This window comes from Ochotona princeps, chromosome 24 (assembly GCF_030435755.1).
Source record: "Ochotona princeps isolate mOchPri1 chromosome 24, mOchPri1.hap1, whole genome shotgun sequence".
Taxonomy (NCBI): Eukaryota; Metazoa; Chordata; class Mammalia; order Lagomorpha; family Ochotonidae; genus Ochotona; species Ochotona princeps.
This window is the reverse complement of record NC_080855.1, coordinates 6,502,175-6,524,007: the sequence shown is the minus strand read 5'-3', so window position 1 is coordinate 6,524,007 and position 21,833 is coordinate 6,502,175. Positions and strand designations below refer to the sequence as shown.

Genomic DNA, 21,833 nt, shown 5'->3' with positions numbered 1-21,833 from the left:
CTCGGCCGGCACCTCGACCCCTGACGTGCTGAGCCACCTGTTCCCTGAGGGCCGGGAGCCCAACCCTGAGGACAGGCCCAGCTGCCTGGCGGCCGTGGAGGCTGTGCCACAGCCTGGGGGCCCGGAGGAGAAGGTGCAGCAGCACGGGCGGTGGCTGGCTGCCTGTATCCAGGCCCTGGAGCAGGAGGTGGCCGAGGAGGAGCTGGCCAAGGTAGACCTAGCTGTGGACGCGCTGCAGCGCTGGGACCTGTTCACCGGGCAGCTGCCGGCCGCCAGGCAGGGCCCGCCCAGCGGGAGGCACAGCTCGGGGCTGCGCAAGACGCTGGGGAACAAGTTCTCCTCGATGCGGTGGCGGCTCAGCACCCCAAGGCTGTCCAAGGGGAGGCCTAGCCTGGCCTGTGTGCACCTGGACCCGTGTGCCGCCATGTACCTGCCTGCACCTGGCAGGCAGCAAGGAGGGAGGGGGTGCTGAGCCCTGGGCCTCGCCCTACTGCACTGCCCTCACTGGTTTCCTGCCTGGTGCCAGCGTGGGGTGGCCAGCTCTGACCATGGAGTCCCTGTGGGGTGAGGCCAGGATGGTGGGTGGACGGTGAGGGGCCTCTCAGGACAACACCGCCGATTGGGAGGTGAGAGGAGGGCTCGGCCAGGCCCTCTGCTGCTCTGTGGCCCAGGAGGCTGCCACCGGCGGGCCTCGCGGGCACTGAAGGCCTGGGCTAGGCATGGCCACTCCTGTGCACTGCCACCCAAGGCTGGCCTGAGGCATAGGGAGGGGACGCGGGAGGGCCTCTGGTGCTCATGCTTTCCAGGGCTGGGAATTCCCACAGCCAACCCTGGGAAAGATGGTGGATGAGGTGTGGTCCTGGTCCGTGTTCTGCGCCCACAGGGTGGACCAGGCCTGAGGCCCCCAGGGCAAGAAGGCACGGAGATGGCTGTTTCCACAAACTAAGGGGCCATGGCCCACGCACCTCTAACCCTGGCTTAAAAATTAAAGATGTAGGGCTTGGTGCAGTAGCCTAGTGGCTAAAGCCTTCACCTTGAACACACTGGGATCCTATACGGATGCCATTCTAACCCCAGCGGCCCCGCTTCCCATCCAGCTCTCTGCTTGTGGCCTGGGAAAGTAGCTGAGAATGGCCCAAAGCCTTGGACCCTGCACCTGCGTGGGAGACCCAGAAGAGGCTCCTGGCTCCTGGCTTTGGATCAGCTCAGCTCTGGCCATTGTGGTCACTCGGGGAGTGAATGATCGGACGGAAGATCTTCCTCTCTGTCTCTCCTCCTCTGTATGCCTGACTTTCCAATAAAAACCAATTAATTTTTAAAAAGCTCTATCAGAACTGTGTGCTGCCTGCTCCCTGCTCTGTCTGCATCCCTGCAGGCCAGGGTGGGCCGTGCAGCGCAGAGGGGAGCACCGTCTGTGACATGCGTCACCGCCAGGGGCTTGCCGGATGAAGGGAGCGCCGTGACAGTCCCCGTTCCCGCCCCCACTTCCTGGGCAGGTCCGTCCCTTGGATCTGTGGGATGCCAACGTGCTCCCCGAGTTCCCGTGGGATTCCTAACCCAGGACACCAGCCGCCTGGCGGGGATCCCCTGTGAGAAGGCTTTCTCTGAAGACACAGGGGACTCCACACCCACCGTCTTTGTGGGCGGTGCCCCACAGCCCTGTGGGTGACACTGGGCGCCCCCTGCGCAGCCCTCCGGGCTGCTATAGGCTCACAGCCCTCAGTGTCCAGGCTGCCAGAGGGCGTGACAACACCCCATCCCCAGGTGGCCACAGGTGGCCCTGACAGGCTGCGCCTTTACCTGGCCAGTGTTATCACAGTGATGCCCCGACCCACCCCACGTGTAGCACAGCACCCCCTAGGGCGGCCCTGGCTGCGGGGCTCTCCCTGCAGGGCCTGTCCCGCCTCAGCCCCTCAGGTGACCTTGGGCTCTTGGCAAATGGCCAGAGCCGGCGTGGCCACCCTGGCCGGGCTGTGACCGATGCCGTGTGGTGAGTGCTCTCCCTACATTGTGCGCCTCTGCGTCTCCTCGTGGGACTGGTCTGCCGGCCACGTGTGGGCCGCCTCAGGGCAGCAAAGCAGGAGGTTGTGGCCACTCACCTGCCCCTTCCAGCCCCTCCGGAGGAGGAACTGCACCTGTGGCTGCCGACCCCTCTCCTCAGCCCCGGCCTGGGGTCAGGGACGGTGGAGGGGAGGAGCCTGCGGCTGGCATGTAGCCAGGCACTCAGCACCCACATCCTGCCCACCCACGTGGCACTCCCCAGGCAGCTGAGGGTTTTCTGGGACTCACCTGTGGTCTGCCCTGAATGCCAGCTCCCGCTGCGGCCCAGCAGTTGGGCCTAGATGGGTGTGTTCAGGTTCCTTCCGACAGTCAGCATGGGCGGGAAGCTGTACAGCTCACCCTCTGCCTGAATGCCAAGCTCCCTGGGCCGTCCATCAGGCGTGACCTGCCCACGGCTCACCCTAGGGCCTTCAGAGGTAGGATGTCAGATGCCCACCTCTGAAGATGATGGTGCGGACGCCTGTACCTCCAAGGCTGTGAGGTGGAGGCGGCGGCCCCTGCACAGCCAACTGGCAGCCTGGGGGAGTCAGTTTGCTCAGGTCGGGCTGTGGCCCTTCCCAGCTGCAGCCGCTGGGAGTTGGCAAGGCCAGGAACAGTAATGGTAGGTGCCTCCCAGGCAGGGGATGTGCTGCCAGCTTCCCTGCGCCCCGCTGCCCCGGACCTGCCCTGGCCAGGCCTGCGGAGGCCGCGCGAGCACCGCACAGCTCCTTATCTGTAAAAAGGTAGGTACCCCAAAGTGAGAGGCCGGCGCCCTGCCTGTTGGCCAGCGCTGTGGCTGTTACACACGCAGGGGAACTGAGGGAGGACCACCTTCCGGAACCTTCTGCAGCCAGCTCCCTGCACATGGGGCCTGCCCTGGGCAGCTCAGGGGGTGTGAGGAGCCAGGGCTGAGCTTGCACCTGCCTGGAAGTCCACGTGTGTGTGTCCCCGTGAGTACCTCTGCCCAGGTCTTGGCCCTGGCCATACCATGCTCTGTGGGATGGGGCAGGACCCCTGGGGTTTCACCCAGCATGCCGGTGCCTGCTCCAAACCCTGCCACAGGCGCCTCACCCTGGCACGTGGCCTGGCCTCACACGGTGTTCCCGATGGTTTCCCTGCCAGGCTTTGTCTACCGAGGCACTGGACCGAGGCACGGGTCAGACTTGCAGTCAGCCTCGCACTTACTTGCTCGGAATTTCTGGGACTGAAAAATCAATGCTTGCTTTCGAATGCCTAGTGGTATTGTGTAACAAGGGAAGAGAAACCCAGGACTTGAATAAACTCCCAGAGACTCAATCACACACTGCCAGTGAGTCCTAGCCGGGCAGCTCCCAGGCTCTGGCAGCCCCGCGGGCCGAGTGCGCAGCACCACTCCGAGGGCAGCGTCGTTCGAGGACTTTATTGTCGCATCATGGTGTGACAGGTAAGGCACCAACCACCTGCCTCCCCAACACCCCATGATGACAGTGAGGCCTGCAAGCTGGTGCAGGCAGCCCCACCACACCCCACAACAGAGGGGTCACCAGGGCCCCCAACCCACCATGGCCGCTGTGCCCATGAGGCCACAGGCTGAGGGGCTGAGCTGCCTGGGCACCCAGGCCCTTCAGTTCAACAGGAACACCACACGGTGACATGCGCCTGGGGTGATGGCGACAGCAGACGGGGAGAGGACCCTGCACCTGCTCCCCGCCGGGCTGACCTCAGCCCCAGGGGCACAGAGCAGGGGGTGATGGACTAGGCCAAGGGTGGGTTTGTGTTTCCACTGGGCTCTGAGACACGGAGGCCCGTGGGTCTCCAGGGCTCACACTGCGCACATCCCGTGCCTGGTGGGGCCAGGCGAGCGCACCAGGGCACGGCTTTGCTCGAAGCTGGCCGTGGGCTCTCATTGCAGGTAGCCCCGGGGCACGAGCGTCTGCACTGAGCCCAGCCTCCTGAGTAGCCACAGGTAGGCTCAGGCCACCCCTCACTGGACCCACTCAGGGGCAGGCCCGCCCACCAGGTGCCCAACTGCCTGTCTCGCTGGAAACCACCCAAGAGGGATGCCAGGGCTGGCGGGCAATGGCACAGCCCCGGGACAGGGCCTGGCAGAAGTGCTCGCTGTGTTTTGGAGGCCACGTCCCTGGCGAGTGAGAGCCTCTGGGAGGGGTGGTCCCCGGGGATGGGCTGGAATGTACCACGTCGGACACAGTGCGTGGCCGGCCCTCTGCTCCTGCTGTGTGTGTGGCCGGGGAGCAGGTGGGTCCGTGACGACGGTGAGGGCAGTGTACGCTGAGAAGGCACCAGGGTGGGCAGCATGGGGCCCTGGCCAGGGCTCGGGGCTTCCTGAAAGGTGGGGGCGGCCCTGCAGGCACAGCAGTATGGAGGACAACCCACACAGAGGAGGGGGAGTCGTCCACAAGGCCACTTGGGTGGGCACGGGGTAGGCGGGGCCACTCGGCCACCATCTACGGCAGCTGCACCTGTGCCGCCGTGTTGGCAGACGGCGGGAAGGCAGGTCCATGCACACGCCTGGACCGGGCCCTGAGGACACTGGCGTCAGAGAAGGCAGTGTGCTCCCTGGGGAACAGACGGCGGCCCTCCGCCTGGGGCTGGCAGCACCTCAGGCCGACCTGCCTGTGTGCAGTGGGAGGCCAGGGCCCGCGCAGTCCTGGGTTAACCGCGTCAGAGGGGAGTGAAGTTCCGGTAGAAAGGGAGCGAGCCGCGCTCCCAGGCCTCACCCACGCGAGGCGAGGCCCCGTGGCGGCCGTCCTCACTGCAGCATGATGTCCTTGAGGTTCTCCTGCAGGATGGTGTCCTTCACGGCGTGGAACACGAAGCGGATGTTGTCGGTGTCGATGGCGGTGGTGAAGTGGTGGAAGAGCGGCTTGCTGCGGTTCCTCCTCTTCCTGTCGAAGCACTGGACCAGGTAGCGCTGCACGTCCTCCAGCCGGTGCGGGTCGCCCTGGAAGTCCGGGAAGTGCTTCTGGATACTGACCGTCCGCACCTTCTCCACCAGCAAGTCCATCTTGTTGAGGAAGAGGATGATGGAGACATTGACGAAGAGCTTGTTGTTGACGATGGTCTCGAAGATGCTCATGGCTTCGAGCAGCCGGTTGGTGCGCCGGTCCTCCATCAGCACCTGGTCGTACTCGCTGGAGGACACCATGAAGAGGATGGACGTGATGCCGTCGAAGCACTGGAACCACTTCTGCCGCTGCGAGCGCTGGCCGCCCACGTCCACCATCTTGAAGGGGATCTTCTTGATGACGAAGTCGTGCTCCACGATGCCCTTGGTGGCCTTCCTGGCCAGCAGGATGTCCTGCTTGCTGGGCAGGTAGTTCTGCCGAGGACAGAAGGAGGGGGCGGTCAACAGGGACAGCCAGCGTGGGGTGGGACGGGGCATGGTGGGGGCAGAGGCGGTGTCACGAGAAGCCAAAACAAACCAAATTTGGTTTGGCAAATGTATCCATCAATTCCAGATTTGCCCGGAAACACAGTGAGAGAACCAGGGCCTCGTCTGGGACCGAGCGGCGGCTCTCGGGCGGCAGGCGCCCAGAGGCAGAGACCCCGCCTGTGCTGGCTGCTGTGGGAGGCACCCCTCTGTGACCCCACACCCCGAGACGCTCCTTCCAGCAGGGTCTGCAGGGCTGCCCGAGCTCGGATGGCCATGTCCAGGCACACAGCCGCCGGGCAGGATGAGGAGCAAGCCGACAGGGACTCCACCCTGCTTGTGGCCCGTGGACAATGGGCAGAGCCACGGGGACATGTCTGGGACCAGCCTCGGGCTGGCAGGAGCCCGGTGGGAAGTGGTCCTGTGACTTCAGTAAATACACTGAAAGCGAAACAGACGGAGGGAGTGTCAAACTGCAGGGCGCTGACCAACTGCCCTGAGCGGCCCTCGTGTTGCTGACCACAATGTCTGAGCGAGTACCCCAATTCTGACAGCGGGGGCCCCACCTACCCCGCTCCAGTTCCTGACCTAGCTTTCTGCTGACGCGTCCTGGGACGCAGACCCTGGCTCAAGCAGACGCGGGGGATCTGGGCTGCGTGCCTGGCCCTGGTCCGGCTCCCACCTGGCTCAGCCCCAGTCACCGACGACGTTCAGGGTGCACAGGTGAAGGGGCCGTGTGGGCTGATGCAGAACTGATCTTCCCTGCACCCCAAGACAGACGTGGGCCACTCCCGGTCACGTGACACAACACACGCCGCCCGCACGCAGCCAGTGCCCGGGCAGGAGTCTCGACTCACCAGCTGGCCGATGCGGTCCAAGTTGTCCAGGAAGTACTTCACCGATTCACCCTGTCATGGGGGAAACAGCCACGGCTCAGTGCTCTAGCAGCACTCCCCGCCTGGCTCACGGTCAGTGAGCAAAGCACTGCGGGGCCGTCTGCAGCTGACAAACCGAACACACAGGACGGCAGAGGGCAGCTCCCGCAGCTCCAGCCTCAAGCCAGACAGCTCTGTCACAGCTCCCCCGAAGGGCCCTGCTCCTGCTGTGGTGCTGGCTTCTCTGGGCAGACCCTGCTCACGGCCAGGGCTGGGCCTCGGGTCAGAGGTGGGAGACGGTGGGAGGAGGGCACCCCCGCATATGGCCCAGGCTGAGGAGCCACCATGCAATGACCTCCCGTGGCCTGTCACTAGCGAGCCTCCTCCAGTGGCACCAGGCGCGGCACAGGTGGGCAGGCTGGAGGGCACCCTGGTGGGGAGAGCCCTGAGTTGCCCTTGCCTGCATGCCCCCTCCACATGCAGACAAGCAAGCTCCCCTGCCTGCCAGCAGCCCAATTCTGCCACATGGCCACCTGCCCATGGCCAGGTGCGGGGCACAGCCCTCCTGCTAGCAGTGGGAGCCTGGGCGGACTCAGTCACAGCAGCCAACACAAGACACGAGAGTGGGCGCACACTGAGAGTGCCCGGGGGAAAGGGCACAGCTGGCGGGCGCACACTGGGAATGCCCTGGGGAAAGGGCACAGCTGGCGAGCACACACTGGGAGAGCCCCCGGGAAAGGGCACAGCTGGCGGGCGCACACTGGGAGTGCCCTGGGAAAGGGCATGGTGCAGTCTGAGGGTGAGTGTCCCCTGTGTGCAATGGCGGCCACAGCACAGACACGGAGCACCTGGCCCCAGCCCCGCCATCCACACTGCTGTTGGTATTTTCTTTTTTAGGATATTCTTTACTTATTTGAGAGGCAGAGTCACAGAGGAGACACACACGGGCTGTGGGGGTAGAGAGTGCGAAACGGAAGAGGAAGAGAGAGAGGCCGATGCTCCACCTGCTGCTTCACTCCACAGATAGCTGCAGTGAGCTGGGGCCGAGCAGGGCCGAGCCGGGGCCGAGCCGGGGCCGAGCAGGGCTGAGCCGGGGCCGAGCCGGGGCCGAGCCGGGGCGAGCCAGGGCGAGCTGGGGCCGAGCAGGGCCGAGCTGGGGCAGAAGCCAGGGCCGAGCCAGGAGCTTCGCACAGGCCTCCCACGTGGCTGCGGGGACCCAGGTTCAAAGTGGAGCAGCTTGGGCTGCACTCAGTACCCACAATGTAGGCCTCCCACGCGGCCACTCAGGTCCCTCGGAGAGGACCACGTGAGTGAAGGTTTCCATGGTTGAGGAGGGTGGAGTTTGTGTCAATCGGTCCTCTGGCTGGAACAGTCGGGTGGTGTAGACCCGGCATGCCACACGGGCAATGGAGCCCTGGCGAACCAATGGCCAGCTCAGACTGGCACTTGTGTTCCTAACGAGCCCTGGCGGACCAATGGCCAGCTCAGGCGGGCACTTCTGCTCCTAATGAGTGAAGCTGCACCCGCGTCCGCATCTGCAGGGTAGAAAAGCCCCCTCACGCTCCCTGGGCGCCTTTGGCTCCCCGCAGCTCCTGCTCTCTCTCTGCCGCTCTGTTGCGTGGAGAGGCCCGAGAGCGGACTCCCCCCAATAAAGGCCTCTTTAAACAGTTGACGGAGGCTTTTCTTTCTCTGGTGGTCGGCGAACCTGACATCTTGGTTCCATGACGGGGAACCAGGCCGGGAAGAGTGGTCCTTAAGCTACCCCAACCCGCAGGGTGGAGGCTTCCCCTCCCGACTTCCCGCCTGCCATGGCACCAACAGATGTGAGGAAGGGAAGACCCTCCACTGAGCCCCTCCTGTCCCCAGAGTCCTCAGTACAGAACCGCCGAGTCTTGCACACGCCAGTCCTCCGTCGTTGGACCCTCTGACGGGGAGACATCTCTCACGCTGGTCCCTTGGTCTCGGGGCTCCTGGGGTACGAGCCGTCCTTTTCACTGGTTCGCCCTTCAAAGCTGGGAACGAGGTGCCTGCCTAGTTTGCGTTCCTCGCAGCTGAACGAGTCATGAGGCACTCCCTCGGGACAGAATGGACAATGCAGGGTCCCAATCCCACGACATCCAAACTCCCTTCGGGTGTCTGCTGGCCAATTTCAAAACCTGCGGTCTGGCAGGGACCTCCGCCAAGCACCTTGGCTTTTACCCGACTGGTGTAAGGATACATCCATTAGGCAGTAGTTCTAAGTGGCCAGCGGAGAGCACGTTTGATTTTAATATCCTCATGGAAATGGACAATTTCTGTTGCCTCAACAGCAAATGGTCTGAGATGCCTATGCACTGGCCTTGTCCAGTCTCGCCCCTCCCTCTGCTCCTCTTGTTGTCTCTCCAGTCCCCTTGGACAGGCCAAGCCTTCCTGCACCTCTGTGGGTTCCTCGGACATGATGCCTGACCACACTTCCTCTGCGCTGCCTGAACTCCTAGGGCTGTCTCCCGCTCTCCCTCCTCCTCCTCTCCCCTCCCCCCCACCCTCTCCCCCATTACCACCACCCTCGGCCCTCTTCCTCCTCCCCCCCACCCTCAGCCCACTCCCCGTCATATGTTAACTCGGGTGCTGCCACTTTCACTCCCACTTGTCTCCAGTCCTTCGGTGCCATCCTTGGACCTGACTCCTCCTCCTTTGTATCCACAGGTACAGCCCCCTGAAAAAGTCACATCCATGTTTCTCACCGATGCTATCTTTAAGCCCACTGCTCCCCCCTTTCTACAGTGCCGCCCCCCACTCCCTGCCGTCTTTGACTCCCCATCTCTCCTCCCCCTGCCCTCACCCATTGGTGCGGGCACCGGGTGACCAGCCGGCCCCTTCGCAGGCACACACACTGGTGTGCCTTGGAGAAGCGCCTGGGGCGGAGGGCATAGTGCGTGTGCATGCTCCTCTTCCTATACAGGACCTCTGCCAAATCGAGACACGTTCTATTCAGCTGATTCGCACATCTGTATTAAGGAGCTTAGAATCTTTCTCAGGCTTTTGACTTAACCTGGCAGGACGTTTATCTCTTTCTTACTTCCTTGCTGACCTCTGAGGAACGGGCTCGCACCCTGCAGGCAGCCACAGACCATGCGGGCCAGCCATGCCTGACCAACCAGGCAGTCCCCATGTGCCCCAACGCTGGGAATATCAGGACAGCCAACAGGGCTGTCAGTGTGGCTGCACGGCCCAACTCCTCCTGGCAGGCATGCAGGCAGTTTCCAACAAAGTGGTCAACTTTAATAAATTGCGGGAGATCACCCAGGTCTTAGATGAAAATCCAGCACTGTCTCTTACCAGGCTGACTGAGGCATTCATAAAATATACAAAATTAGATCTGGAGTCTTCCACAGGGGTCTTGGCAACTCATTTCATTTCCCAGTCAGTCCTAGATATTCGGAAAAAACTCAAACGGACGAAGGAAGGTCTTGAAACCCCGATCCAGGACCTGGTAAAAATGGCCTATAAAATTTGCAACACTCACAAGGAGGCGGCTGAACAGGCAAGGCAGGCAAGCTACAGGAAAAGGTGACCCACCAGTCCCAGGCACTGGTGGCGTCCCTACGGCCAGCCATGCCTCGTGGAGCCCGGGGAACCACCGGGAGTCTGCTTTAAATGTGGGCAGGAGGGACACTGGGCACTCCCAGTGTCCAAACCCGTGCCCTCGCAGGCCTACTAAGCCATGTCCACGTTGAAGACAATGGGTCAGTGGAAATCAGATTGCCCAATGCGGGGGTCTGCTGGTCCGCCTTCGTAGAACGCTGCATCCTGCCAACACTCGAACTCTTGTGATTGGCTGAGGATTGGCAGGACCCGGGAACGGACACCCCCATCACCCCGGCTGAACCCCGGACTCCACTGAAGTAGCGGGTAAGCACACCGATTTCCTGGTGGCACGGGGCTGCCTGCTCACACCGGCCCCGCACATTCTTCCATAACGTTGGTTACGGGTACTGGCGGAACTCCTTTGCCTTGCTCCCTCAAGGGAACACCCTTCACCCATTCCTTCCTGGTCAAACCCTGGTGCCCACTCCATTGCTGGGACGCAGCATGCTGTCCACACTGCGGGCCTCCCGCACCCTGTCCGGAGCACAGGCCCTGCTGGCGTCACTTCTCCTGGCCTCGGACTGCGTTCAGTTAGATGAGCCGTGGCCTCTTCTCTCGTCCCAGGTTGAGCCCTGGCTTTGGGATGTTTCTACACCTGTCGTGGCCACTCACCACAAGCCCATTCAGATTTCCCTTAAACCCTTCCCATCTCACCACAGCACCGACGAGGCCTTACATCCATCATCGACCGACCACTGGGCCAATGGCTTCTTCTCCGTAAACCCTCAGCAGCTCGTGGCATGGTTCCAGATGTCCGCCTCGCTAACGCCCAGTGTCCCCCTCCATCCAGCAGTCCCCACCCCCTACGCCTTCCTCTCCCGGGTCCCTCCTGATGCCACCCACTTTACAGGCCTGGGCCAAGGATGCTTTCTTTGCCATCCCCTCCACAACTCTCACCACCTGTTCGCCTTCCCCTGGGAGGAACCGGACTCCGGTCAGTCACAGCAGCTCACGAGGACTGCGCTCCCAATGGGGTTCAGAGTGCCCCCATGTCTCTGGCCAGGCACTGGCTAAGGGACTTGTGTGGTACAGCCAAGGCAGCTCTGCTCCCAGCCGCCCTTCCCTCGAGGCCTTGTACTCCTCTACAGCAGCCTTACTGAATTTGGGGGGAGATAAAGGATACAGGGGCCCCGGGCCAAGGCCCAGCCCTCGTCTCCACAGACGACCCACCTGGGGTCCTCTAATCGGGACAGAAGTTCCTCACGGGAGACAGAATCCAGGCCCTTAGGGATCTCAACCACCCATCCTTTTCTTGTGGGGACTGGTAGGGTTTCTCAGACACCCCAAGCACCCTTGACTTCTCCTAAGGGGGTGCACGGACCCTCACTCTCCTATGGAACTCCTTAACTTCCCCAACCCAGACGACCTTTCCACCTCTACAGAGCGACGGGGAATCGCTGTGGGCCCATGGCACACCGGCTGAAGCCCATTTGTCCAAACAGCTGGATCTCAAAGCCAGGGGTTGGCCGGCCCATCTCACCAAGGAAGCTCTGAGGTTGACCCTTCAGCTACCCTCGCTGTGCTTTCAGCTCACCACCTCAAGGACCTTCGGGGGAGATTGTTCCATCACCCGGGTCCTCTCGGATTCGGGAGCTACGCCTGCTTTTCATCGAATACCCGGACACCACTCTGGCCCCGTCACTACCACTCAATCCGGCCTCCCTTCTCCCAACTGCCAAGGAACCGCACACTACTCACTCCTGCCCTCAAACTACTGATTACCTGTCTCCCAGGACCAATGGATCAACCTCTCCCATCGGCCGATCTCACACTCCGGGTGGGCAGTTCAGTGCACAGGCCTGCGACCCACACGGTAGTGACCTCGGATTCTGTCCTTGAGGCACACCTTCCCCGGGGAACTACTTCCCACTCTCGTTCTTTCTCTCCTAACTCTGCCTTGCAGATGAAAATGCATTAAAAAAAAATTGTGATGAAGAGAAGTGGGAACAGTGAGGGAGAGGAGGTCCGGGGCGGGGACGTTTCTACAAGGCCACGCGCAGCGGGTGTCGGTGCTGTGCTCGGACTGCGCCCCGCCTCGCTCAGGCTTTAGTCCTCACGCAACAGTAAACAAGCAGTGCGCCTGCGTTCGCCAGGCTCCGTGGAAAGGCCCTGTGCGCTCACACTTGGCACCTCCAGACCTGTGTGCTCACACTCGGCACCTCCAGACCTGTGTGCTCACACTCGGCACCTCCAGACCTGTGTGCTCACACTCGGCACCTCCAGACCTGTGTGCTCACACTCGGCTCCTCCAGACCTGTGTGCTCACACTCGGCACCTCCAGACCTGTGCTCACACTCGGCTCCTCCAGACCTGTGTGCTCACACTCGGCACCTCCAGACCTGTGTGCTCACACTCGGCTCCTCCAGACCTGTGTGCTCACACTCGGCTCCTCCAGACCTGTGTGCTCACACTCGGCTCCTCCAGACCTGTGTGCTCACACTCGGCACCTCCAGACCTGTGCTCACACTCGGCTCCTCCAGACCTGTGCTCACACTCGGCTCCTCCAGACCTGTGCTCACACTCGGCACCTCCAGACCTGTGTGCTCACACTCGGCACCTCCAGACCGTCCCTGTGTGCTCACACTCGGCTCCTCCAGACCTGTGCTCACACTTGGCTCCTCCAGACCTGTGTGCTCACACTCGGCTCCTCCAGACCTGTGTGCTCACACTCGGCACCTCCAGACCTGTGCTCACACTCGGCTCCTCCAGACCTGTGTGCTCACACTCGGCTCCTCCAGACCTGTGCTCACACTCGGCACCTCCAGACCTGTGCTCACACTCGGCACCTCCAGACCGTCCCTGTGTGCTCACACTCGGCTCCTCCAGACCTGTGCTCACACTCGGCACCTCCAGACCTGTGTGCTCACACTCGGCTCCTCCAGACCTGTGTGCTCACACTCGGCACCTCCAGACCTGTGCTCACACTCGGCTCCTCCAGACCTGTGTGCTCACACTCGGCTCCTCCAGACCTGTGTGCTCACACTCGGCACCTCCAGAACGTCCCTGTGTGCTCACACTCGGCTCCTCCAGACCTGTGCTCACACTCGGCTCCTCCAGACCTGTGTGCTCACACTCGGCTCCTCCAGACCTGTGCTCACACTCGGCACCTCCAGACCTGTGCTCACACTCGGCACCTCCAGACCTGTGTGCTCACACTCGGCACCTCCAGACCTGTGCTCACACTTGGCACCTCCAGACCTGTGTGCTCACACTCGGCTCCTCCAGACCTGTGTGCTCACACTCGGCACCTCCAGACCTGTGCTCACACTTGGCACCTCCAGACCTGTGTGCTCACACTCGGCTCCTCCAGACCTGTGTGCTCACACTCGGCACCTCCAGACCTGTGTGCTCACACTCGGCTCCTCCAGACCTGTGTGCTCACACTCGGCACCTCCAGACCTGTGCTCACACTCGGCTCCTCCAGACCTGTGCTCACACTCGGCACCTCCAGACCTGTGTGCTCACACTCGGCACCTCCAGACCTGTGTGCTCACACTCGGCACCTCCAGACCTGTGCTCACACTCAGCACCTCCAGACCATCCCTGTGTGCTCACACTCGGCTCCTCCATCCCTGTGTGCTCACACTCGGCACCTCCAGACCATCCCTGTGCGCCCACACTCGGCACCTCCCAGACTGTCAGTCACAGCACACTAAGGAAGGAAACTGACAGAAGTCGGAAAGCAACAGGGCTCTGTGAGCATCTGCCAGGTTCGGCAGTGAATGGTCTGCGCGTGTGGCTCCCCGCCCCTGCTGTCACCCCAGTGGTGAGGGGGCTTTGCCCTGGCACCCCTCCTGAAGGGGCCTCAGGGATGCTGAGTGCAGCCCTGCCTGAGACAGGATGCTCTGTGCCTAGCTCAGCACCCATGGCACAGGGCCATCTGGCCTCCCAGCAGATGCGATCTGTGCTCCTAGGTCACGGGTTGTCCCTGGGTCCGTCCCAGTGTGATCCCAGAGCGCCTGCAGAAGGACCATTGGGGGAGGACACGCACCTGTACCCTGGGAGTTTCAGACGCCCGTGTGTGCAGCCAGCCGACACTGGGTGCTCCTTCCCCCACACACGCTTATGCTGGGACGCTGGCCAAGTGAAGCCACTGCTGGCGTGCACACGCACGCACAGCCCCGGCTGCCCCTTTAAGTCCTCCCAACCCCCTTCCTCCAGCCCCATGTCCACTTCCTGTTCTTGGCAGCTTATCCAGGGAGCTAAGTTTAGCCGCGACCATTTCTGATCTTTCCTCGGGGACACGGCTGAGTCCGGTTGCTGGCTTTATGTGGGCCTGGTGCACACTGAGGAGCAGCCTGGCTCCCCCTGGGGTGCACGTGTGTCAGGGACACTCATCCGTGCGTGCTTCCTCACTGCGAGGTCGCCCAGCTCGCCGCCTGGCTCTGGGTCCTCTGGGTGCAAAAGGGCTTCAGACCCACAATAGTCAGTGTCCAGCATAGCCACACAGGTAGCGCAAGGGTCAGCCAGTGTCACAGGCCCCTCTGCCTTAGGGCAGCACCTCACTGACATCATGGGGCCCGGTCCCCATTGGCGGGGCTGCCTTCTGCGCGAGGCTGAGCAGTGTAGTGGGGTAGGCATGCAACCGGGGCTTTCAGCATACAGGATGCTGGGACAGCCTCTGCGTGAAGTTGGGGCTTCCAGACAGGAAGCAGGAGTGCAGGAGAGGGGCTGGCAGGCTCCAACCTGCTGGTGTTCTAGTCACCTGGAAGATGTGTGAGCCCAGAGCGAGCGCTGGCCGCTCGCCTCACTTGGAGGGAACGACACTGCTGCCCAGCTTTGCAAACGCAGCCACGGCTCCAGCCACCTCCGTCTGTCTCTGTCTTAACGTTCCCTTCGACCTTACATTTGCATTTGCTAGCAGGAGAGACAGAAGCAGAGATGCCCAGATGGGCCCCGAGACAGAGGCCAGCACAAGACAGGACGAGGGCACCAGGATCCCCGCTCCCTGCAGACCTGCCCAGCCCTTCCGTCCGTCAAGACGCATGCTCCCCGCCGACCATCTCTTGGCCACCCATTCCCCTCCCATCGCTGAACAAGGCAGAGCAGTGGGGAACGGGAGGAAACGTGACCTGCCATATTGTTCCCAAACAGCACGAAGCTTCTGGCCCAGGGGCCGAGAAGGCTGAGGGGGGTCTGACCTCGGGGGTCTGCTACTTTCTGGGAGATCCCATAGTGGGTGAGGAGGGGTGGGTCAGAGCAGACGGGGGCAGCGGTACCAGAACCTCGGTGAGTGCCAAGTCACCATGCACCTGCCGGCTATCCGCTTAATCCAAACACAGTAGAGGGATTTCCACTTTTCCTGCTGAAGAAATCAAGGCTTAGGAGTTAACTTGGCCAAAGTGAAAAAAAAAAAATTAAAAAGTGGAACAGCTACAGCACTCCAAAGTTCACGACTAATTCATGTCATCCCTGGTCCCCGAAGAGCACACACCAGGCTGTCTATTTAGGACTGAAATCCAGTTGCATTTCCTGAAGATTAAACTACAGAATCTCCGCATTACAGTAATCCCATTCCCGACAAGCCCAAGCCGTGTGACGCTGAGCTCAGCCCCTGGGCTGGGGTGGAGGAGCCGAGGGGAGGCAGGGCCCTGTCCAGGCGGGCCCACAGGCAGGCTCCCCTGGTGCCGCAGGCCTGCCAGTCTGCAGCTGACCCGGGTGGGTGCAGTGAGGACGTCCCTGTCCCTGGATGCAGGCACCTCCGGGTCCCGTGTGGGATGCTGGCATCCCACTACCGGATGCTCCACGTTTTTTTCTTTTTCTCCAGTCTCCTTTTAAAATTATTATTATTATTTTATGATACAGTTCCACAGGCCCTGGGATTTCCTTCACCCCTCCCCAACTCCCTTTCCCTTCACTGAGTTCCCCTATACCATTACTACAGTGTAGTTCCTCATACACAGGCATATGTCCATCATTGCGGGCATGGACAATGGCAGAGTCCAGCATCTTACTGTCAAGATACAGTGAACAGTTTCATTGTAAGTCCGTCTTTGTCCGGAAGTAGAGATGCATACTGCATTGTACCCTCACATCTGGATATGTTAGTCTCCATTACACAGTTACTACACATCCCTTAAATGAAAAGCCATAACACAAAATCAACAACAGAAAGAAAAAAGAAATTAACCATGCCATGAAGTTAAATAACATGCTACTGAATGATTAATGCTGAAGAAACGAAAATCAAGAAACTTCTTGAAGAAAATGATGCTATTATATGATTTGTGAGTCACTGAAGATTTTTTTTCCATTTTATTATATTTTTGACAATCTTTACATGGTTAATTAGGGTAAAAAGGTTCGAGGGCTACAGGAAAGTGGGTAAGACTATCATTTCCACACATTTTTTTTCCTGTATCTTAGGTAAAGGGGGAGGTAAAGGGAGAAGCCCCACCCAGTTTCCCACCCTCCCCAGGTCCCGGATGTGGGACATGCTCTGAGATTCTTGCTCAAGTGGTTTTGATAGTTCACCAGTTATGAATCGCTGCCAGTCTCGCCACGCCAAGCACGAGGGGGTCGTTAAGAATCCACTGATTGACATAGTCCACCTTAGAGTCTCCATTTGCCCCGTATTTCGCTGCCAACATATAGCTGAGGCGGCTGATTGACTTGTTCTGTCTTCTGTCTTTTCTTGGTTAGGGTTCTGAGTTCGGCAGTTCAATTGAGGGGATCGCTAAGAAACTTCGTCTGAGGTGTTCCCAGGCCAGTTTCTTGCGTCTGCTTGCCAGTGTGGGGCCTGGTAGTCGTGCACTCCAATCTGCTTACGCACATGCTGGTGATTGCAATTGCTGGGTTGGTTCTGTCTCCAGCCCTGTCTTCCACTGGAACCAATGCGTGTTGCAGTCCAGCCTGGTTCTGCCCAGCACATACTCAGCCTTTGCATAAACCAGTGGGAGCTGCAGCCTAGTCGGAGCGACCCACAATAACCCCCACCAGGTTTGCTCCCTGTCCTGGTTCCCGTGCTGCCAGTATGTACAGCTGACTTGTACAATCTGTCCCACATCCCATTCAGTTCAATGGGCATTGAAGCCTAGTTTAACCCAACCAGCCCCACTATCCGGCCCACACACATACTAGCGGGTACCCTTCTGTCTAGCCACCGCTGCCCTAGTCCTGGCTTTTGTGCTCTCCAGTGGCAGTGGTAACCCAAGAGGGAGGTGCCCACTGTTTCCCTACTGGGCTACTCCCACTCCTGGAACATGCACTCTCCAGGTGGTTCTGCAGTTTAACTGCAGGATCTGCCAGCTGATGCTGCGGCAAAGCCCCACCAACCCTCACTCCCTCTGATTTATGCTTGTACCAGTAGGAACAGTCACCCAGCCTGGCTTTTCCCTGATCTAGCTCACATGAGGCCCACAGGTGTTACAGCCCTGCCTGGTTCAGGGCAGGTTTCTAAGCTCTGTCACCCACAGGTCCACAGTTCTATTTTAATTATTGTGGTTGGGACATGGCTCTTTGTTTGCAGTCACTTGTGCCACTCCCTCCAGTGAGTTCCAGGTCTGAGTTCCTATGTGAGATTTCCACCATGGTCTCCATAGCCCCAACTCCTGGCTCACCAGTCTCCACCTCCTGTGATACTGTGCCGAGGCTGCACCATTGTCTATACAACCTTTCTCCCACTTCCGGTTGGAGCAGGTCCCAGGATTAGGGAGACACCAGGTGTCCTATACAGCTAGGTTGTTGGTGGCGCTGATCTTGCTGGAACATGTTGCCATTATGTCTGAGGCCCACACGGACCTATTTTGACCCGTACGATGCCAAAGTCAGTATTATTTTCCCTGTGGACCAGTGCAATGCTCTGAGCTCAGTATATGTGCAGCTCACTGTTGTCCCTGAAGTCTTAAAGTTTTCCCACACCATACAAAATGGCGCGCCATTTGGCTCTAGGGGGCAGACTGGGCTGTGAAATCCACCCTGTTCCCGCACCATCAGTCTGGGATCTGCCGCTCTGTCTCTGATCCTGGTCAAATCAAACGGACCAGCAGGACAGGCAGTTCTTTGTCTGAGTTCACCTTCTGAGCTCCTGGTCAATGTCCCTTCCCACCTTGCCGCTGGTGGAGTTCCGGCTGCTGGAGTACTGGTCTCTGCAACACCACCCCGTCGTGTCCGCTGCTTTCCTGTGTCTGTCAATCTCCGGGTCCCCCTCTGCTGTTCTGTCCTCTGCTGTCTCCTGGAATGTGCCCTCTCTGCTTCACACTGGCTAATGTTTGTCTGTTGAAACATGTCCTTCCCCTATTCTGCCATCTTGATCCCTGGCTGTCCCACTTTTGATCCAGCTCCCTGCTAATGCACCTTGGAAAGCAGCAGAAAATGCCCAAGTGCTCGGATCCGCACAGGCACATGGGAGCCCAGATGAGGCTGCTGCGGTCACTGTGGTCATACGGAGTGAACCACTGCATGAACCTTCTCTGCATCTCTCCAACTCCGCCTTTCAAACAAGTCTACCCCTCCCAGAATGGAAACTACAGCAAATGCAATGGTGCCCATTCGCTCCTGCGGCGTCCCTAGGGGAGACGTGTGGACGGTGTGCAGCGGGAGGCGGCGTGAGTGAACGTGTGCGCACCTGCAAGCTGATCTGCCAGGCAGTTTAGAGACCACCCTCACTCCGTGATGGTGCCTCTGGATAATCCTGTGTCTCTCCGCAGTGGCACGGTGTGAACTAAATGCCCAGTAGGCTTCTTCCCTCCAGGACTGGCGGCAGCAATGGGGGAACCTGGTGCCCCGGGAGTGTGTGTGTCTCAGAGTGGGCCCCACATCAACTCAGGGGGCCAGAAGAAAACTGCGCCACCCACGGTCTGTCCAGCAGGAACCCAGGGACAACAGGACACCTGACAGGCGTGCCTCCAGCACTTCTCAAAGCAGCCTGTGAACCGGTCTTCCATCTTCTGGGAGGCGTTTGCTTAGTATTTCAGAAGAAAAGACTGAGCTGAGTAAGCAGAAGGGCAGCAGCTCCTTCCTGGTCTGCGAGACGGAATGCTGCTCCAATGCCTTCAGAGAGGGAGCAGAGTGCGAGCTGCCTCTGCTGGTTCACTCCCAGATGGCCACAGCGCCCCGAGGACAGACCCGGCTGAAGCAGGAACCAGGGTGTCCTTTCACGTCTCCCACGTGGTGCAGGGGCTGAGCAGGTCTCCCACACAGGTCTCCCACGCAGGTGCAGGGGCCGAGTAGGTCTCCCACGTGGGTGCAGGGGCCGAGCAGGTCTCTAAGCAGGTCTCTAAGCAGGTCTCCCACACAGGTCTCCGAGCAGGTCTCCCACGTGGGTGCAGTGGCCGAGCAGGTCACCCACGCAGGTCTCCCACGCAGGTCTCTGAGCAGGTCTCCCATGTGGGTGTAGGGTCCACTGCTCTCCCAGGCAGTATGAGGGGGCATGACTGAAAGCAGAGTGTCTGGGCCTCGAATGGGGAGCTGGTATGACGCCAGCTGGGCAGGAGGGGACCCCACCCACTATGCCACAATTCCTGCCACCTCCTTTACTTTCACAAGCTCAGTTATCAGCTGGTTGATTTACATACATTCAACACTAAAAGAGGTGAAGTGCTCTCTTTTTTGTAATCATACATTTGTTTTCAAGTTCAAGAGACATGGTAAGAGAAGCTCTGCCATCTGCCCTTCATCCCTGAAATGCCAACAGCCAGAGGGCGGACCGGAGCCAGGGCAGACCCCAGAGGGCGGACTGGAGCCAGGCAGGCCCCAGAGGGCGGACCAGAGCCAGGGCCAGACCCCAGAGGGCGGACCGGAGCCAGGGCAGACCCCAGAGGGCGGACCGGAGCCAGGGCAGACCCCAGAGGGCGGACCAGAGCCAGGCAGACCCCAGAGGGCGGACCGGAGCCAGGGCAGACCCCAGAGGGCGGACCGGAGCCAGGGCAGACCCCAGAGGGCGGACCGGAGCCAGGGCAGACCCCAGAGGGCGGACCGGAGCCAGGGCCACACCTCAGAGGGCGGACCGGAGCCAGGGCAGACCCCAGAGGGCGGACCGGAGCCAGGGCAGACCCCAGAGGGCGGACCGGAGCCAGGGCCACACCTCAGAGGGCGGACTGGAGCCAGGGCAGACCCCAGAGGGCGGACCGGAGCCAGGGCAGACCCCAGAGGGCGGACCGGAGCCAGGGCCACACCTCAGAGGGCGGACCGGAGCCAGGCAGGCCCCAGAGGGTGGACCAGAGCCAGGGCCAGACCCCAGAGGGCGGACCAGAGCCAGGGTCAGACCCCAGAGGGCGGACCAGAGCCAGGCAGACCCCAGAGGGCGGACCGGAGCCAGGGCCACACCTCAGAGGGCGGACCGGAGCCAGGGCAGACCTCAGAGGGCGGACCAGAGCCAGGGCCAGACCCCAGAGGGCGGACCGGAGCCAGGCAGACCCCAGATTCGAACTCGCAGGCAGCAGGAGGAGGTAGCCGCTTGAGCCATGACTGCTCCCAGTCTGCACCTGGCTGCACCCTGGCACCCCTACAGAGCTGAGCGCCATGGGCATCTTCGCTGTGACGCCGAATGCTGCTCCTCCAAGTGCCGTTTTCAAACAGAACATTCCCTTAGAAGCCAAAGCACAATGACAAGACCAAAGGCCACACTGAGTTCCTGGTGCTGCCACAGCAGTCTGACGCCAAGGTGAAGAGTGGGGTGGGCACTGTTGAGTGCCTAGCTCACACCGGGCTGCACGCTGCAGCTCACATGTCTGCCACAGGAGAGCGCTAGTCTCTCCGGGAAGATGGGATCCTTTTGCTCACATAACTCAGGATAAGAAGGACATTGAAGGAGAGAAAAGAAAATTTCACTTTTTTGTGAAAATTACCTTGAAAAATTTAACTTTAGCATTCTTTTTTTAAAGATTTATTTTTATTTATTTTATTACAGTCAGATATACAGAGAGGAGGAGAGACAGAGAGGAAGATCCTCCGTCCGATGATTCACTCCCCAAGTGAGCCGCAATGGGCCGGTGCACGCCGATTCAAAGCCGGGAACCTGGAACCTCCTCCGGGTCTCCCACAAGGGTGCAGGGTCCCAATGCATTGGGCCGTCCTCAACTGCCCTCCCAGGCCACAAGCAGGGAGCTGGATGGGAAGTGGAGCTGCCGGGACCAGAACCGGTGCCCACATGGGATCCCGGGGCGTGCAAGGCGAGGACCTTAGCTGCTAGGCCACGCTGCCGGGCCCAACTTTAGCATTCTTGAAAACACCAACACAATTCTCTCGTGTTTGGAAACTGACATGAGAATGGGCACAGCAGCACTGAGTAGGTGCTGGAAGACTCGAATGCCAACCACCTCATGAGGACAACCCCGTGAACTGACAGCTGTGGAAAGGAACGCTCCACGGGACGTGAGTCCCGCACACTATGCCAAGTGAGGGGCCAGAGGAGGCGCCACACTGTTTGTGTCACTTCCAGAGGGTCTGCAGGTGGGAGGCGGTGAGGGCCGCCGAGGGCGGCAGCTGGGGGTGGGCAGGTGGTGGGGCCTCGCTAGGAGAATGGAAATGCTCTAAACTGGGTTATGGCGGTGGTTGCACAACTTGGTAAATTTGCTCCAAGTCACAGAATTGCATAAAAAGAAAAAAGCTTTCCACAGAAGCCAGTTACTACACTGTTTTGCTCACACCGAGGACTAGTTAGCTCTCGTCAGTAACTCCCACACAGCACGGCTCTGTTCCGGCAGCCCATTCTGCAGGTAAAGGCCCCACCAGAAGGGCGGTTCCAGGGCTGGACTCACAGTAAACCACAGTTATTTAACAAAACAGTGGCAGGAAGTTGAGCAATGAAAAGGAAGCAGAGCCATGTCCCTGGAGGCGCCTGCAGGCTTGGGCCATTGCCGGGGAAGGGGCAGGCCGGAGCAGGAGGCTGCCGCCTCTCCTGGAGCCGAGCGGCCCCTAGGAAGCATAGCCGCAGACACCCACCCAGGGCTGCCAAGCCCTGCCACGGTGCGGGGTGCAAG

The 21,833-nt window shown here is 60.4% G+C and overlaps 1 protein-coding gene across 1 annotated transcript in view; it reads right to left on the bottom strand.

Annotated features, from left to right (window-relative positions):
- Positions 1 to 4,727: 4,727 nt before the first annotated feature.
- Positions 4,728 to 21,833, bottom strand: part of GNA12 (G protein subunit alpha 12) — an 89,268-nt gene continuing 72,162 nt past the window's right edge. Inside the window, exons 3-4 of the mRNA XM_004598122.4 lie at positions 6,268 to 6,318; positions 4,728 to 5,359 (exon numbers count right to left, since the gene is read on the bottom strand). Of these exons, the coding sequence (XP_004598179.2) occupies positions 4,790 to 5,359; positions 6,268 to 6,318 (621 nt within the window). The 3' untranslated portion in view covers positions 4,728 to 4,789. The remainder of the gene's footprint in view (positions 5,360 to 6,267; positions 6,319 to 21,833) is intronic.